Raw genomic sequence first — 16,001 nt, 5'->3', positions numbered from 1 at the left:
TCTTACTTCAGCGCCCTCCCATGGAAAACCATGAGAAAGTAAGAATATAAGACGTGCCATGCTAGGTCAGACCAAAGGCCCATCTAGCCCAGTGTCCTGTCTCTAGCGGTGGCAGAAGTGGATGCTATGCAGGGAGAGCATCAAACCGAATATCTCTAGTGATCTATCCCCTATTCAGTATGCTACGTGGCATCCGCTATTTATTAGATTAGAGATGCCAGGGGAAATGTCTTCAACTGTTCTGTTCAATAGCCATTAATAGATTTATCATCAATTAATTTATCCCAGGGGTTTTCAACCTTTTTTAATAAGTGTACCCCTGGCAGCTGGACATGGGGGGGCAGGGAGGAAGACGGGTGGTAGAGGGGTGCTGCTGCCCTCTCCCCTCTTCTCCCCCTGGCCCTGCTCCTGGGAGGCAGCAGGGTAGTGGGTGGCAGTGCTCCATCCCCACCCACCCACACTTACCCCCTAGGGCCTGCCCAAGTACCCCCAGGGGTACTTGTACCCCTGCTTGACAGCCCCTGATTTATCCAATACCTTTCTGAGTCTGGCTATGCTATGCGTCTCTACTGCTTCCTGTGACAGTGAATTGCAAAAGTTAACTACATGTTGCATAAAAAGTACATTCTCTTGCTTGTTTTAAACCTGTTACCTACTAATTTCAGTGGGTGCCCCCTACTTCAAATATTCTGGGACATGCAGTTCACTTGATCCATACCCTTCATGGATTTTATAGACCTCTCATATCCCACCTCAAATAACTGCCCTGTATGCAGTGTCTTGCATCTCAGCAGATTTGGCTTTGGGAGGCTGGTGTGAGTAACAAGTTCCAGAGATCACAACCACTCTGGTTTCTAGTACCAGCAAATCTAGAGGTTGTCAGCAAGAACTCCCCAGCTGACTCCTGTGCTTTGGAACCTGTGGTGAGAGTGGGGAGCTGATAGGTAGCCAGAAACTAAAGTGTGTAGGGCCATATAGTTCTGAGTTAATAACTAGAATTTCACCCAGGTTCCCAAAAAAGAGCCACAATGCAGCCTTTGGGGAATTGAGGCCATATGCTGCCTTGGTTCTCTGACCTCCAAGCCAAGAGCATAACTACATTTTTCACTAGCTGTAGCTTCCAAGAGAGGTAAACATCCAGGTCCTTTTGGACAGGATGGTAGTGTTTCTCTGATGGCTTGGACAGCATCAGGGAGAAGTGGTTATAGTCACCTTCCCAGGCACAAGTGCTCTTGGCTTCTGACATCAAAAGATTCACGTGGGCATTGAAAAGGGACTCCTGAATGCCAACTTTTTTAAACAAAGGGTTAACTACGACTACTGCCAGCCCTGCTATGCCCCCTAGAGGGGTCACTGCCCACCTACATCAATTGTCATGTCTTGGTTGCTGCTGCTGCCTACATCCTTATCTTAATGAGTTGCTCAGATTCAGGCAGCATAAGGCTTGACAGAAGTTAAGCCCCATATCTACCCCCAGACAGGGCTGAAGTGGGAATTTCTTAGTAGGTGGTTCTCATGTTGACGTTGTGCCCAGGGGTGAATCTCATGCAGGGAGAGTGAAGTCACTGCAGCAGCTGGGTGATCATATTTTGGGACCTTGTGTCAACTTCATGTAGCTGAACTATTGTCTCCCCAGTGGCCATGTGTATAGGCAGGACAGAAGGGGTGATACACATGCAGAAGGGAGGGCTTGCAGGACAGATGAGAGACAAGCTAGAGAGAACTTGGGCTGACTCACTGCCCTAGCTGATGATATGTAGGCCACACAGCCTTTTTACTTGCAACCTACAAAAAATGTGCTCTGAAGACTCACCAAGATGATCAGCTTGGAGGCAGTCACAGTATCCCATCAGAGCATAGCTAGGTCTTAAAATCACAGCCTTAACCTTTCTGTGTGTACGAAGCTTGTTGCCAAAAGCAGCATCTCCTGCACCTATGCAAACCAACTTCCCAAGTTTTGTTTTGTTTTGTTTTTGGTTCCATACTCCCCAGATTGCAGATGGTATCTTTGAAGTTTTTCTGCAATCACTGATCCAGTTTGCTTCCCACCATGTTTATAACTGTGACCTCTGCACCCAGAGAGGCTTCATCTGTCAGATTTGCAATCGCAATGACATCATTTTTCCCTTTGAGTTTGACACGACCACCAGGTGAGTGTACTTTCCAGTATAATGTACCATCTTGGGACTTTTACAGTGTAGTGGCCAGTGAAGCCCCTGTAAGCTCCTGACTGGCTTTTTCAGTTGCTCTTTCTCTAAGAGACAGGATGCTTTCGCCGTAAGAATTCTGTGAGAACTGATTAAACAGGTTTAATCTGCCTAAATGTTGTGAGGTGTGTGCATGATTTCCTTAACCTAATACAGAGATCAGTAACCCCTGGCATGCGTGCCACAGCATGACATGCGAGGCCATTTTGCTCAGCACACCACGGATCCCTTGCTTCTCCCAGCAGGTGTCTGGGAGGCTGGAAGCCCTGTTGCAAGCAGCCAGAGCTCCATGGCTGGCAGCAGCTACCCAGAGCCTGGGCCAGCTGCAGGGGTGGCACCAGCCTCTTCCCGGTGGGGGGCCAGGGAGGGCGGCACTGCGGGCAGGAGTGGGGTGGGCTCAGCTGTGCGTGGTGGTGGCCTGGCTGGCACTGCAGGGGTGGCTATGGGGGTGGGGTGGCTAAGGCAAATTTTGGGGTAGCTATAGGCCCTGAAACCTCATCCCAGTGCTGCCCCTGTGTGCTCCAGAGCCCAAGCCAGGCCTAGCGCTAGCAGGGGCTGGGTACACCTCTCTGGGCGGACGACAGGGGAGGGACCTGAAGCAGCACAACCCCTGCCCCTCCCCACCATTTGATCTGAGGTGCACATGCAGTCACCACCAGCGTGGGGCTGGGGCTCCAGAGTCCCGGCATCAGCTCCATGTTGGCGGCGACTGCACACACATATGTATGTGTCCGTCTGGTTTGGTGTGTGTATGTGCATGTGCCTGGTTCTGTGCATGCCTGTTTGGTTTTGTGTGTGTGTGCATGCGATTCTGGTTGTGTGTGCGCATGTGTGTCTGGTTCTGGGATGGGGGGTTCGTGTATCTGGTTCTTTGCACACTGGTTGTGTGCGTCTCTGGTGCTCTGTCTGTGCACATGGGTCTGGTTCTCTCTCTCGCTCTCCTTTTTTTTCTCTCCTCTACTTTTTTCTCTCTTCTCTTTCTCTTTTTTCTGTACTTTCCCTCTTTCTCGCTCTTTTTTCTCTCAAAAAAAGTATACACAACAACAAAGGCAGTATATGAAGTTTTATTTATTGTCACCAGGTTTAGAATTTTTAGAAAACCTGGTATCTACTGTTTTTAAAAAAAGCAACATTTATGATTATTAACTATATTAATATGCGGTGCATCCTGCCATGTACCCCCCCGACCCTAGTTTTGGTTTTCTGGCTCGGTGGCACTTTGGCACCTTACAAGGTAGACATTGCAGATTTTTTGGCGCTCTGTCAAAAAAAGGTTGCCTAGCCCTGACTTAATATCTGAGCACCTCCATAATCTTTCACACACCTGCACAACGTGTCTGTTGGGCAGTCCTGTGTACAGAATAGGAACAGAGGCAGAGAGAGTAAAAAACTTGCCCACAGTCTTACAGGGAGTTTGTGACAGAGGAGGGATTTGAACCCAGGATTTCCAGGGCCTAAGCTCACATCCTGTCCTCTGGACTGGTCTTGTCCTAATCTGGTCGTTACGTCAGGAGGCTGTTGTGCAGCCATCTTGCATTTGCTTTGCACTGAAAACTTAGACAGGAGTTCTTAAAAATGGAGACCCAGTGTTAAGCTCATACTTTGTGCTCCTAAACCAATGATCAGATTTCTAAGTACCAAGCACTTAGCAGCTCCCATTGTCCTCAAGGACTCAATTGGGTGATTGGACCAAAGAGGTACCTTTCAGAAGATAGGCATGAAGCACTGATAAAGTATTTCCAGTTGACTTCTGGGTCTGCCAAGGAGCACACGTGGGGTCCCCATGCCCCCCTGGCTTGGCGATCAACCGCAGGGGGGACCCCGGGTGCCCCCCCAGACCCAGGATGCACCAGTCGCCAAGCCAGGGGAGCACAGGGGGCCCCCCTGCACGCTCCCTCGCGGACCCGGAAATGGACCAGAAGTGCTTCTGGTCTGTTTCCGGATCTGCTACCAAGCGCACTGGAGAGCTCCCCATGCTCCTGTGGGACACTCCGTGCTCCCCACCATCTCAGCCCTCACGAGCCGCCTGCTAGCTGGAGGTATGCAGAAAAAACATTTAAAGTTGTGTCTATGTCTGAATCGCCAAATCTTTCTGAATCTCCGAAGCATTTCGGAGGGTTCCGATTCGATTTGGGGAGATTAAAGTGTCTCCTGATTCGATTCAGATTCAGAGATTTGGCCACCGAATCGTACTGAATCTCCACTGAATCGAATCAGGGACTGAAGCTTCACACAGCCCTACTTGTTACCCTATACAAAAAAAAAAAAAAAAAAAAGGAACTTAAATTGGAGCTCAGAGGCAAGTGATTGGAAGTCCAGAAAGATTTCCAGAAGCAAAGAACAAGAAGATCCTGCTTGTTAAAAAACAGGCACTGAATATCATGAGGCCCAAAAGCCAAGGTTTTGGAAATAAAACATTTATATGAATGAGAGCATCTTCAGTTTCATTTGAGAGGGTGCTAGGTTCTTAAAGAGCATAAGCCAGTCACTGCTGCAAGTAGGGAGAGATGTATCCTGCAGCTTGGCTATTCTATACTTAATTAAATAAGATTATTTGTGCTTTTCTGAGAAGCAGGTGACTGGCACTGGCTTGACTAGACGGGCCTCTGGTCTGGTCATTCCTGGTTCCTGGGATGTGCATAAAGGTGATTAACTGTATTAGTCTGACATTAGGCAGATGGTAAGACAGGGTGGCATCTAACTGGTTCAGAGCTGTGAATTTTTTGTAGGCAATAACCTACTGCATCAGATGCTATGAATGGGCTGGCAGAAAGAAGATTTTGCACACAAGGCAAAGCAACAGGTAGGGGACATTGTTAAGGGATATAATAAATGAGAAGGCAGTTGACATCTGGAGGGAAACTGGAGGTCTTAGCTAGTCCAGGTAATGGGATAAATATCCATAGTTCCTATTGACACCATGGTTAGTACCATCCAGTTTGTGGATGATGTCTTGTTCTGCAGTTTCACGTTCCAGTTAATTTGTAATGGTTCTTGCTTAAGGACAGCAGTTCTGTGATTGGTGATGTTTGTTTTTTGGAGTCGATGTTGAATCAGTGTTCAGTCATACTTTTATGTAGGTCTTTCCCTGTCTGGCCAGGGCAGACAGCAGAGAGGCACTGGATGCAGGTGATAGCATATATCATGTTGGTGAAAGAGCAAGTGAATAAATCCTGGGTGTTTATAATTTGTGTTGCTTGGTTCAAGAATTATATGGCCCATGTTGATGAGGGGGTCTTGTTCATCTCAAATAGATCTAGTGACCTCTTTTATTACCTCTTTTATTACTGTTCCCTATCCATCCATCCATCCATCCATTCTGCCAATCCCCTTAATAGTGTCTGACAAAATAGGTGGTTGCTTGGGTCCTCTCTGAACCAGTTAGGACAGGGTGACACCTCAGAGACTATCTGCTGCCTGGGATGTGCATAGTAATTGGTCTTAAAGCTCTATAAGAGGTATGTGGGACCAAGTTCTTGATGTGCCTAACATGCCAAATGTGGGGTATGTCCAATCTCATTGTTTCTAGCAGGATGCCTTTTTTGCTGCTTCCCTCTTGCAGGGACCACACCCTGCTCAGTGTTTGACAGCATAGCCCACAAATTTGAATTGCAAAGGCCTAGCCCACAACAAAAGCACACTGACCCCATGCATCCTTGTGTGTGAGCACAGCAATGAATTGTGCTGGCAGCATGATGGGAGGGGTGGTGCAGGTTTTTTTCTATCTGTGGTCTAAAACTTCACTTTTTCTCATAGAAGCAAGGCACTCTGTGCATTACAGCAGGAAAACAGCTCAAACACATTCTCGCCAAGCTCAACCCAACTTCCTGCTGCTTCTTGCCATGTGTGAAAGCCAGCTGCTTGGGCTGTGCTGTATATCACTCGAGCAGGATATGTCTGAAATGCCTCCAAACAATAGTTCTGGCTGTGAGAGCCATATTTTCATTTTCACATTGCCAGCAGCTATTTCCTGAGACCATTTTCTTTGCAGGTGGAGGCCCAGTTGTTTCCTTTTGGCAGCAGCCCATTCTGAAATACTTCAGGCAAAATTCTGTCTTCTCTGAAGGCCAAACTCTCCGCTGACTTTATATAGGCCAGAATTTCACCCTGGGCCTCATGCTCTATAAACGCTATCAGAAGAAACAATTTGTTTCTTACATGGTGCTAATTTTTAGGGCTGTACAAAGCTTCAGTAGCTGATTCAATTTGGAGGAGATTCAGCCCGATTAGGGGACCCAATCTCAATACGAATCAAATCAGGAAGCCAAGTAAAAGCTCTGAATTGATTCAAATGTTTTGAATCGATTTCGGAAAAGATTCGGCCGATTTGGAGGTTCGGCCATGGCTAAACAGGCAGCTGACAGCTGCCTCCAGCTGGTAAATCTGTTGGGGTTGGGGGAAGTGGGAGGGAAGGGGCAAGGGGGAGGGAGGGATTGGGGCTGGGACAAACTGCCCAGCCAGGGCAGAGGGGCGCAGGATGCACTCGCAGCAGCGGGGTCTCTGCCCTGCTACCACTTGCCCAGCCAGGGATGTGGACGTGGCTCACTCCAGGCAGAAGGGGGTAAGCAGCAGCAGGACATAACCTATGTGGTTCCCCCCACCAGACCAGCTGCAGAAGAAGCCTCCATGGCTGCCCTGCCTGGCCCCATCCCCTGCCCAGTCCGGCCTCCCGGCACTTTAAAATAGCAAACTAACTCTGTACTCACCAGCTCTGGCAGCAGCGATTGGGGCCTCTGAGGACTCGTGGCAGAGCCCCCCTGCGCAGTCTTCAGCTGGAGCCTGGCACCTCTCAGCCCCAACAGCCCTAGCTCCCAGGCAGCACGCAGTGCCCTGCCGAGCCGTGCTGCACTCACACCATGAGGCAGCTGCTGTGCGGGTGCCAAGCGGGGGTTAGGGGAGTGACCCCTTTTGCCCCCCACTGCCCTGCACTATGCAGGTGGGCTCTGCCACAAGCCCTCAGAGGCCCCAGTCGCTGCTCCTGCAGCCACTGAGTGTGGGGCTTTTTTTAAGTGCTGGAACTAAGCTGGGGCCGAGCAGGGGATGGGGCCAGGCAGGGCAGCCATGGGGACTTCTCCCGTGGCTCCCCACACCTGGGTAGAGGCAGACACAGCCGGAGGAGGCCCAGGAGAACCTGCAGCCGCCCAGCTCTGCCTGCCTCTCCTCGGCCAATCCAAATCACCGAATCTCTCCGAATCGGTGCCGAATCTTCCAAAGCTGAATCATAGTTTCATAGTTTCATAGTTTCAGGGTCGGAAGGGACCTAATAGATCTTCTAGCCCGACCCCCCGCCAGGGCGGGAGAACAACCCAAAAAAAAAACAACAAAAAAACAAACAAACAAACAAACACTCACCCTAAAAACAAAAACGGGACTCAAATGAGTCCAGCCAGGTAAGTATCCAGCCCCTTCTTAAAGATCCCCAGGGTAGGGGCCAGCACCACCTCCCTTGGAAGTTGGTTCCAGCTCCTAGCCGCCCTAACTGTGAAGTAGTTTTTTCGGATGTCAATCAATTCAGGACAGTGATCCAAATTGAATCGCTGTCCACAAAATCGAATACTTCCCTATTCACACAAGCTTCCTAATTTTGATGATGAAGTACCACCAGAAAATTTTTGTCATATTAATTAATTATAATAAATCTGGTAAAGCGTATCACTGACAGGTTGTCTGCATACCGCTGGTGGTACCCATACCACAGTTTGGGAATCACTGGTCTAGTGCAGTGGTGCCCAACCTTTCACCCTGCAGGCCAAATAGGTGGGGCCAGGTCCAGCCACGAGTCAGGTCCAACCAATGGGCTGGATCTGATATGTGGGGCCATCAAGGTGGGGGGCCCAAGCCCAAGCCAACTCTGATCCATCTACCCAGGGTGGGGAGTGGCCCAACTCTGATCCAGACATGCTGGGGGCAGGATAGAGCAGCCCTGATCCAGGTGTGCACAGGGGAGCAGGGAGCAGTTCGACCCCAATCCAGATGGGTGGGGTGTAGGGGGACAGAGCAACCTGGCCCAATCCGGATGTGCCAGCCCTTATCCCAGTGCATGGCAGTGACCTGGTTGAGGCTGGATCTGGTGACGCAAAGCCTCCACCCTTCCCTGTTGCCAAATTTTCAGACCCATAAGGATCCCCACAGGCCAGATGCCATGGCTCCATGAGACTGAGATTGAGCACCCCAGTGTATTTGACTATATCCAGAGATCTAATTCTGTGGTACCACAGATTGAAACCATGAAGGCCAGTGGGGAGGCATTCTGAATTTACACCACCATGACAAAGAATAGAATTTGGTCCTGGTTTTTTTTGGATTAGAATAGCGCCATGTAATTTTGTGGCTTCCCATATCCTTCGTAGCGGTTAACATCACTGCAACTGCTCTGGGTATTTTTGACGTTTCCTTTGGATGTGCCCAGCTGCTCTGAGCACCTGGGCGGACTGCGCTTTCTTTGGAATGTGGAACTTGAGTCATGCATTGGGCACATACAGAATCAGCTCGAGATTTACAGCAAGGTATAATTTGCTGCTGTTTATGTTCCTCACGCACTTCAGGCTCTAAGTCAGCTGAGAGATGGCTGGTGGGGAGTGTTGTGAGCTTTACGCTGTCCCCACCTAGCTGCTTTTACTCATCACCAAAATCAAAACTGATCACAGAAATCCTGCCCTGGAATCTGCTTTCTTCCCATCTCTAGGGTGCTTGCAATCATTTCCTTTGTCAACAGTGCTTCCTGAAAAAAATAAGTCTCGAGCTGTCTGGCAGCACTTCCTACTCTGATGGATCAAGAAGTCAGGCTGGTTCTACAAGCAGGGCTGGGATGTAGGTCCTGGCTGCAGAAAGAAAAGGTGGAGTCTTCACAGTTGAAATTTGTTCAGAAGTTGCTTGGTTTGCACGCTCTTTGCTAGTACTGATTTGCATTTAAAAATGGACCTTGCCGTCTTGCATATTACTGTTGTGATGAGAGAGAATTAAAATTGTCCCGCACAATCCATGATTCTGGTTGTTTAGATTTACATGTTTTTGCTTGATCTTGCACTTCTTAAGAACCATTTTTCTATTCTGACATTTATGGGCAAATCCTGCTGCTTTACTTGTGTTCACATCTTGGTTTTTTATTAATCTGTAAAAAAAAAATATATATATATATATATATATTTTGTTCCAGTAGCTGATTGAGGGCAGCTGATGCTCATGAGGTGGGAAAAAGCTCTTTTGGAGCTTTCCTGATCTCATGTAGCAGTTACTGAAGGTAACCTCTCTCCATTTGGTTATTAAATACTGCCTGCTGACAGCATGAGTTCATCTGTTTTTAATATTTATGCTACGGGTTGGTAATTGGTGTAATAAGTCTTAATTATTGTCAGAGTTTAGTATTAATGAGGTTTGGTACTGAAGGTAAACAAGTAAAAAAACAAGTAACTCTGTGGCTTGACTTTGGCAATAGAGGGATTCTTTACACTTGACTTCGTGCAGAGAATAAAATATATTTTTGATGATGTGCTTTGTGCTTTCTCTTTTCTCACAGGTGCAAAGAATGCAAAACCGTCTTCCATAGTTGCTGCCAGTCTCGTGTGAAGTCCTGCCCCCGCTGTGAACGCCGGCAAAAATACCAGCAAAAGCTGCAAGCGGGTGTCATCGTGGAACCAAATGTGTAGCAAACAGCTCCTCACATACCAACTGTCACATGTGACTTTCCTCATCTTCCAACTGGAGTGGCTTGGACATGGCATGAAGGGGAAAAAGGGATCACACGCCACGTGCCATTCAGTCCAAGCAAATACATTCTTAATACTGCTTGGAGCAGCTCCTGTATGCAGGCATTACCAGAGTAGGAGTTGTCATAAGCCATAAAAGTCCCATGGTGATGCACTAAGCCGGGCGAGCCTCTTCCCAGACGAGCAGAAGCTGCTGAGGAGATAGAGCCAGTGCTGTGGAAACCTGCTGGAAATAAATCAGTGACTCATAAACTAATACTTTTTCTGTTCACACTAACCAGGTGCTGCTGCATTTTTGGGCCAAATGTCCATCTCTCAAAGAAGTTTGTTCTCTTTATTTAGTTTTGCTGGCTGTCCTCTTGGAGGAAGTGCTGCCAGCTTGCGATGGAAATTTGAGAGATTTCCTGCCTGTAAATATCACAGGGTTTCCAATCAAGCATCTGTATAACAGAAATGTATAAAAGTTTCTAGTTTTTTAGGGTATTTGCAATACTGTAAAACGATATTTTTTTTTTGTATATGTGATTTTTGCATAGGAGAAGCATCTCGCCTGCTTGGGGGAAATCAACAGAATGGCAGTGCGAATCCAAATGGCGAGGAGGACTTTAGAAAATGAAGCTGAAATTAAAGTCTTGTGCCTTCAGCACTTTGTACGCAGCAGCTGATTTATGCTGCCATTTTCATGCCGTGTGCCAACAGAACAGCATATATTGCATAATAGAAATGCACCCCTAAATCCTGCTGCCTGCTCAGAGGGGACATTCCTTTCTCACCTGCCAGAAGACACCTCAGGCTCTTTCACTTGTAGAATCCACCAAATACAGTGGCCTTTAAATCCAAACCAAACACAAATTCCCACCTTGGCTATTATTTTTTTAATCCTTGGCCAGTTCTAAGGCCATTGAGAGATTTTTATTTTCCTTTCGCTTTATTGTTTCATTCTAATATGGATATTGTCAAAGTCTACTTAACAGTGACTAAAGCTGTTGTCTGAGTTTTCTCCTCCCTGCTGTGTGTTATGGAAAAGACTGCCTACTGTACAGGGAGCGCATCAGAGCTGTTCGATCTCTGCTGGCCCATCTACTGAGACCAGAACAAACAGAAGAACTGGCACACAGAATAGCATTATCTTATGATGTGATGTAGCTCTTCTTCACCTCTGTTTTAATTATAGATGAAAAGATCTTACTTTTATTAAGGGCTTACTTGATTTTAGCAGACTTTATAGGGACAGGCAAGCTAAAATGAGAGTGTGCATCAGGTTTGCTCCATAGAGATCTTGCATTTGTCCTCACGCTTTTAACTGCAAAGCCACCGTCTGGCTTCTGCTTTGCCCCTCTCCCAGCCAGCCCTTCCTCTCCTTCCCCTTTATCACAGAGGCACTGTTTGCACTGGAGTATGCTGTCTTCTCTCACTTCCACTCCACCAAAGCTCACTTTCCAGATAGTCTCTTCTGCCCTCCCCCTCCCTGGCTCTTGTCAAAATTGAGAACTGCTTATCTCTTATCCTCACCTCTTCCTCTCTTCTGTATCTCCACGGACAGCTCTACACTCCTTCCTGTCTCCCAGGCACCCAGTCTCAGTCTCCCCGCTTCCCTGCAGTCCCTGTCATCTCTCACCATGGTGCCAGTGCTGCTCAGCTCTCTCACTTTCCATCCATCCATCCACTCCCTCCTGCTAATGGCCTCCCCACACCCCATTGTGTAACACCCCCCCCCCACTGGCTTCTCTCCTTTGACATCACAGTCAAATCCTTCTTCTTGGGAATGAGGCCTCTTATCTAATCTTGCCCCTGCTGTTTCTGCTTTTATTTCTCCTTCTTATTCTCACTCGTCTCTCTTCCTTGTTATCCCTTCTCCATTTAGCTGTGTGTGTCTTCATCTCACAAGCATCTTTGTTCCCTTCCCTCATCCCTCTCAGGTCCCTCTGCATTAGCAACCCGCACACTCACCCTCCCTCCCTCCTTCCATGTCTTGCCAGGCTTTAGTCTGTCTTGTCTCATCCAGATTGTGAACCCTCTGGGGCAGGGAACAGATCTCATCTGGGTGTGGGAAGCATTACGGGATTGACTGCACTATGTACACAAATGTTTTATAATAATATTAAAAAGAATTCTATGTCTGTTGTACCTTTGCAGTCCACGTGTCTTACTCTCTGGAGGATTTTTCATTGTTTAGGCAAGGTCCCAAGCCCATCCCAGAGGAACCAAGTTGCACAGTGGCATGTCCTAAACTCCATGACAGCACTACAGTCATGAAATAACCTTATTCCGCAGCCCCTCACAACCCCAGTTGTGGCTCCTTGTTAAATACTCATTGACATTACATTCCTGGCTGCAAAAGTTTTGTTTACAGGGACAAAAATCTTGGTCTTAGTAAAAGATCCTAGAAATGCTCATACAAGCCTTACTCTTCTGCTGCAGATGGTTTGCAGAGCCCCTGTTGGGTCCTGTCACTTCTCTCGGGGACTGCATTGCTGAGCGACAGCCTTCAGTTTGACTTGTGCTACTTACCTAGGGTTTCCAACTGAAACCCTGAGTTGTTGAATCCTTGACTTCCCGATCTTGTGCAAACAGTCACAAAACAAATATGATCAGAGGCCTGGGAAACGCAACTTACGAGAAAAGGCTGAAAGAACTAGGACTATTTAGTATGGAGAAGAGAAGACTGAGAGGGAATTTGATAGCAGCCTTCAAACACCTGAAGGGTGGAGAGAGACTTGTCTTTATGGCTGTAGGGGACCGGATTAGGAGCAAGGCTTCAAGCTGCAGCAGGGGACATTTAGGTTGGAGATCAGGCAAGAATTTTCTGACCATGAAGCTGGTCAAGCATCAGAACAGGGGCTACATAGAGAAACTGGAATCTCCATCCTTGGAAATTTTCAAGACCAGGTTAGGCAGACATTTGGCTGGGATGGTTTAGTCAGGGATAATCCTGCCTTGAGCAGGGGGCTGGACTAGGTGACCTTTTTTCATAGATTCATAGATGCTAGGGTCAGAAGGGACCTCAACAGATCATCATAGGCAGGAAAGAATACTGGGGACAGATGGCCCCAGCCAGATGCCTATCCAGCCTTCTCTGAAAGACCCCCAAGGTAGGGGAGAGCACCACCTCCTTTGGAAGCCCGTTCCAAATTTTGGCCACCCTTACCATGAAGTTTTTCCTGATATCTAGCCTAAATCTGCACTCTCTCAGTTTGTGACCACTGTTCCTTGTTACCCCAGGAGGTGCCCTGGTGAACAGAGCACCTCTGATCCCTTGCTGCGTCCGCCTAATAAATTTGTAGGCAGCCACAAGATCATCTCTCAGCCTTCTCTTGCGGAGGCTGAAGAGGTCCAGGTCCCTCAGTCTCCCCTCATAGGGCTTGTCCTGTAAGCCCCTAACCATATGAGTGGCCCTCCTCTGGACCATCTTGAGTCTATCAACATCCTTCTTGAAGTACAGCACCCAAAACTGGGTGCGGTACTCCAACTGCAGTCTGACCAATGCGGCATAGAGGGGAAGTATCACCTTGGATCTATTTGTCATGCATCTGCTGATGCATAATAAAGTGTGGTTAGCTTTGCTGATGATTTTGTCACACCAATGACTCATGTTCATCTTAGAGTCCACTATGACTCTGAGATCCCTTTCTGCTTCTGTGCTGCTGAGAGGATCACTTCCCAGCCAGTAGGTGTGCTGGATATTTTTTCACCCTAGGTGCAGCACTCTGCACTTATCCTTGTTGTACGGCATCCTATTGTGTGCTTCCCACTTTTCTAACCTGTCCAGGTCTGCCTGCAATCGTTCCCTACCCTCCGGAGTGTGCACTTCACCCCACAATTTAGTATTGTCCGCAAACTTGGAGAGAGTACACCTCACACCCACATCCAAGTCACTGATGAAGACATTGAAGAGTACAGGTCTAAGGACTGAACCCTGCGGGACCCTGCTACCCACAACCTTCCAGGTTGATACCAACCCGTCTACTACCACTCTCTGGGTATGACCGCTAAGCCAATTTGCTACCCACCGGACCGTGTAAACATCTACGTCACAGCCTCTTAATTTATTTATGAGAATAGGATGGCATACCGTATTGAAGGCCTTGCTAAAGTCCAAGAAAACAACATCCACCTGTACTCCTGTGTCTAAGCATTTTGTGACCCTGTCATAAAATGAAACCAGATTGGGCAGGTGTGATCTACCTCCTACAAATCCATGCTGGTTTCCCTGCTGCATTATTTTTCCCACTGCACTCCCACAAATATCCTTCATAAGCTTTTCAAAGACATTTCCAAGGATGGAGGTGAGACTGACTGGCCTATAATTACTCAGATCCTCCTTCTCCCCCTTCTTGAAAATAAGGACCACATTGGCCCTTTTCCAGTCCTCTAGGACCTGACCCAAGTGCCATGAGTGCTCAAACAGCCATGCCAGCGGTTCTGCTATGACACCAGCCAATTCCTTCAGTACTCTCGGATGCAGCTCATCTGAACACATCCAGTCCATCCAAGTGACTGCACCAAGTCAGCGTCCACAGTTGGTGGGCTGGTGTCCCTCTGATGCCCATCTAAGAACCCATTAGGAGACGTATCTTGAGCCCTGTTCAGGAACGCTGGCCCTGGTGCCCTTCTGCCCCCCCCTCCCCCGGATGTGGAGCTGCACCTGCTATGACAACAGTACCTGGCGGGGTGGGGAGAGCACCATTTTACTTGCCCCTCAGATACACAGATGGACGCAGCACTGCACTGCCCCTGCTGTGACAGACTGGAGTGGGGAGGAGGTGACAGTTATGGGACATTTTGGCACCCCCTCACAGTCAGTGCTTGGTGCTAGTCCCCTGCTCACGTCCTCCCCCCTTCCCCCCCAAGTTACATTACTGGCTTTCCAAATAGCCTACCATTATCCTGATATTTGTTACATCTTACACAATGCATCTTTCCTGGGTGTCTGTAACTGGTATGTAAATGCTGAGTGTGTTCCAGGCTTACCCAAGTTGTATGTATGTAGCTCATCATTATTCCTTATCCTTCAGTCTCTCCAGGCCCATGGTCATTTTCCTGGTCTGTACAGTCATCTGTGCCCTCACCGCATTTGACTCAATCATCCCCACCTACTGCAGCACTGTCATCTATGACTATGAAGGACTTGTGATCATAACCACAATGGTAATGCAGTTGCCTATCTTATATCATGCCTTACTGGTTATGGCACTTACCCAGGAAATGTGGCAGGGAGGAGGAGGCAGCGGGAAGCTGAGTTTTAGGCCCTCTTCAGCCTAAGGTGGTTTAAACCTACACCTTCCTTTTCCCAGGAGAGTGTTTTAAGTGCCAGGCTAACCAAGAGCCTGAGCTAATAGACTCTGCAATCCTATTGAAGCTGGGCCAGTAAGCTGCCATAAATACAACAGTCATAGGGTCAGAAAAGAGTAAACAAGTGAGCTTAGCTGCAACCTTGTGGTTAAGGCACTTAGCTGGGAGTGAGAAGTCTGATTCTGGTCCACGCTGCCTAAATTACAGTATCACTGGTGATTACCAGGGATCCTGGTTTTCTCTGATTTAGACAAATCCCCAATTTTCAGTTTAAAAAAAAAAAAGTAACCCCAAATCCACATTTTTCCATGATTAAAATGAAACAGCACGATATATGTATATGTGTATATATATATATATATGTATATATTAGTGGTGGCTCATTTTAATCATGGAAAAATGTGGATTTGGGGTTACATTTTTTAAGTTAAAATTGGGGATTTTTTTTAAAATCAGAGAAAACCAGGATCCTTGGTGATTACAATGATTGTCTGATGTATAATGTATAAGCAGCCCAGGAAGCACAAATCCAGTTCTCACCCCTTCTACCTCTTCCAAACCTTTTTTCAGAATACAAGTGAATCACTGATGTGCCTTGTTCTGGACTCAAAGCTGTCGGTGCTCATTGGGCCTCCTTACAGCCCTGTCCTTAGGCAGTGGAAGGCCAAGGCTAAAGGGCCTTAATCCCCTCAAACACAGGGCAGTAGGTAGAGCCACAAGGCAGCTGCAGCAGGGGTGGGGAGGGCCACGCATGCAGCTAGGATCGCAGCCAGTGTGTGGATCACTCTGCCCAGAA

General features: G+C 47.8%; 1 protein-coding gene across 1 annotated transcript in view; it reads left to right on the top strand.

The window, feature by feature from the left end:
• Nucleotides 1–12,040, top strand: part of PLEKHM1 (pleckstrin homology and RUN domain containing M1) — a 46,065-nt gene extending 34,025 nt beyond the window's left edge. Inside the window, 2 exon segments of the mRNA XM_006026397.2 lie at nt 1,993–2,150; nt 9,724–12,040. Coding sequence (XP_006026459.1) covers nt 1,993–2,150; nt 9,724–9,853 — 288 coding nt within the window. The 3' untranslated portion in view covers nt 9,854–12,040.
• The last annotated feature ends 3,961 nt before the right edge of the window (nt 12,041–16,001 follow it).

This window comes from Alligator sinensis, unplaced genomic scaffold, assembly GCF_000455745.1.
Source record: "Alligator sinensis unplaced genomic scaffold, ASM45574v1 scaffold919_1, whole genome shotgun sequence".
Lineage (NCBI taxonomy): Eukaryota > Metazoa > Chordata > Crocodylia > Alligatoridae > Alligator > Alligator sinensis.
Note: the sequence above shows the minus strand (reverse complement) of the source record. Positions and strands in the feature narration are given on the sequence as shown.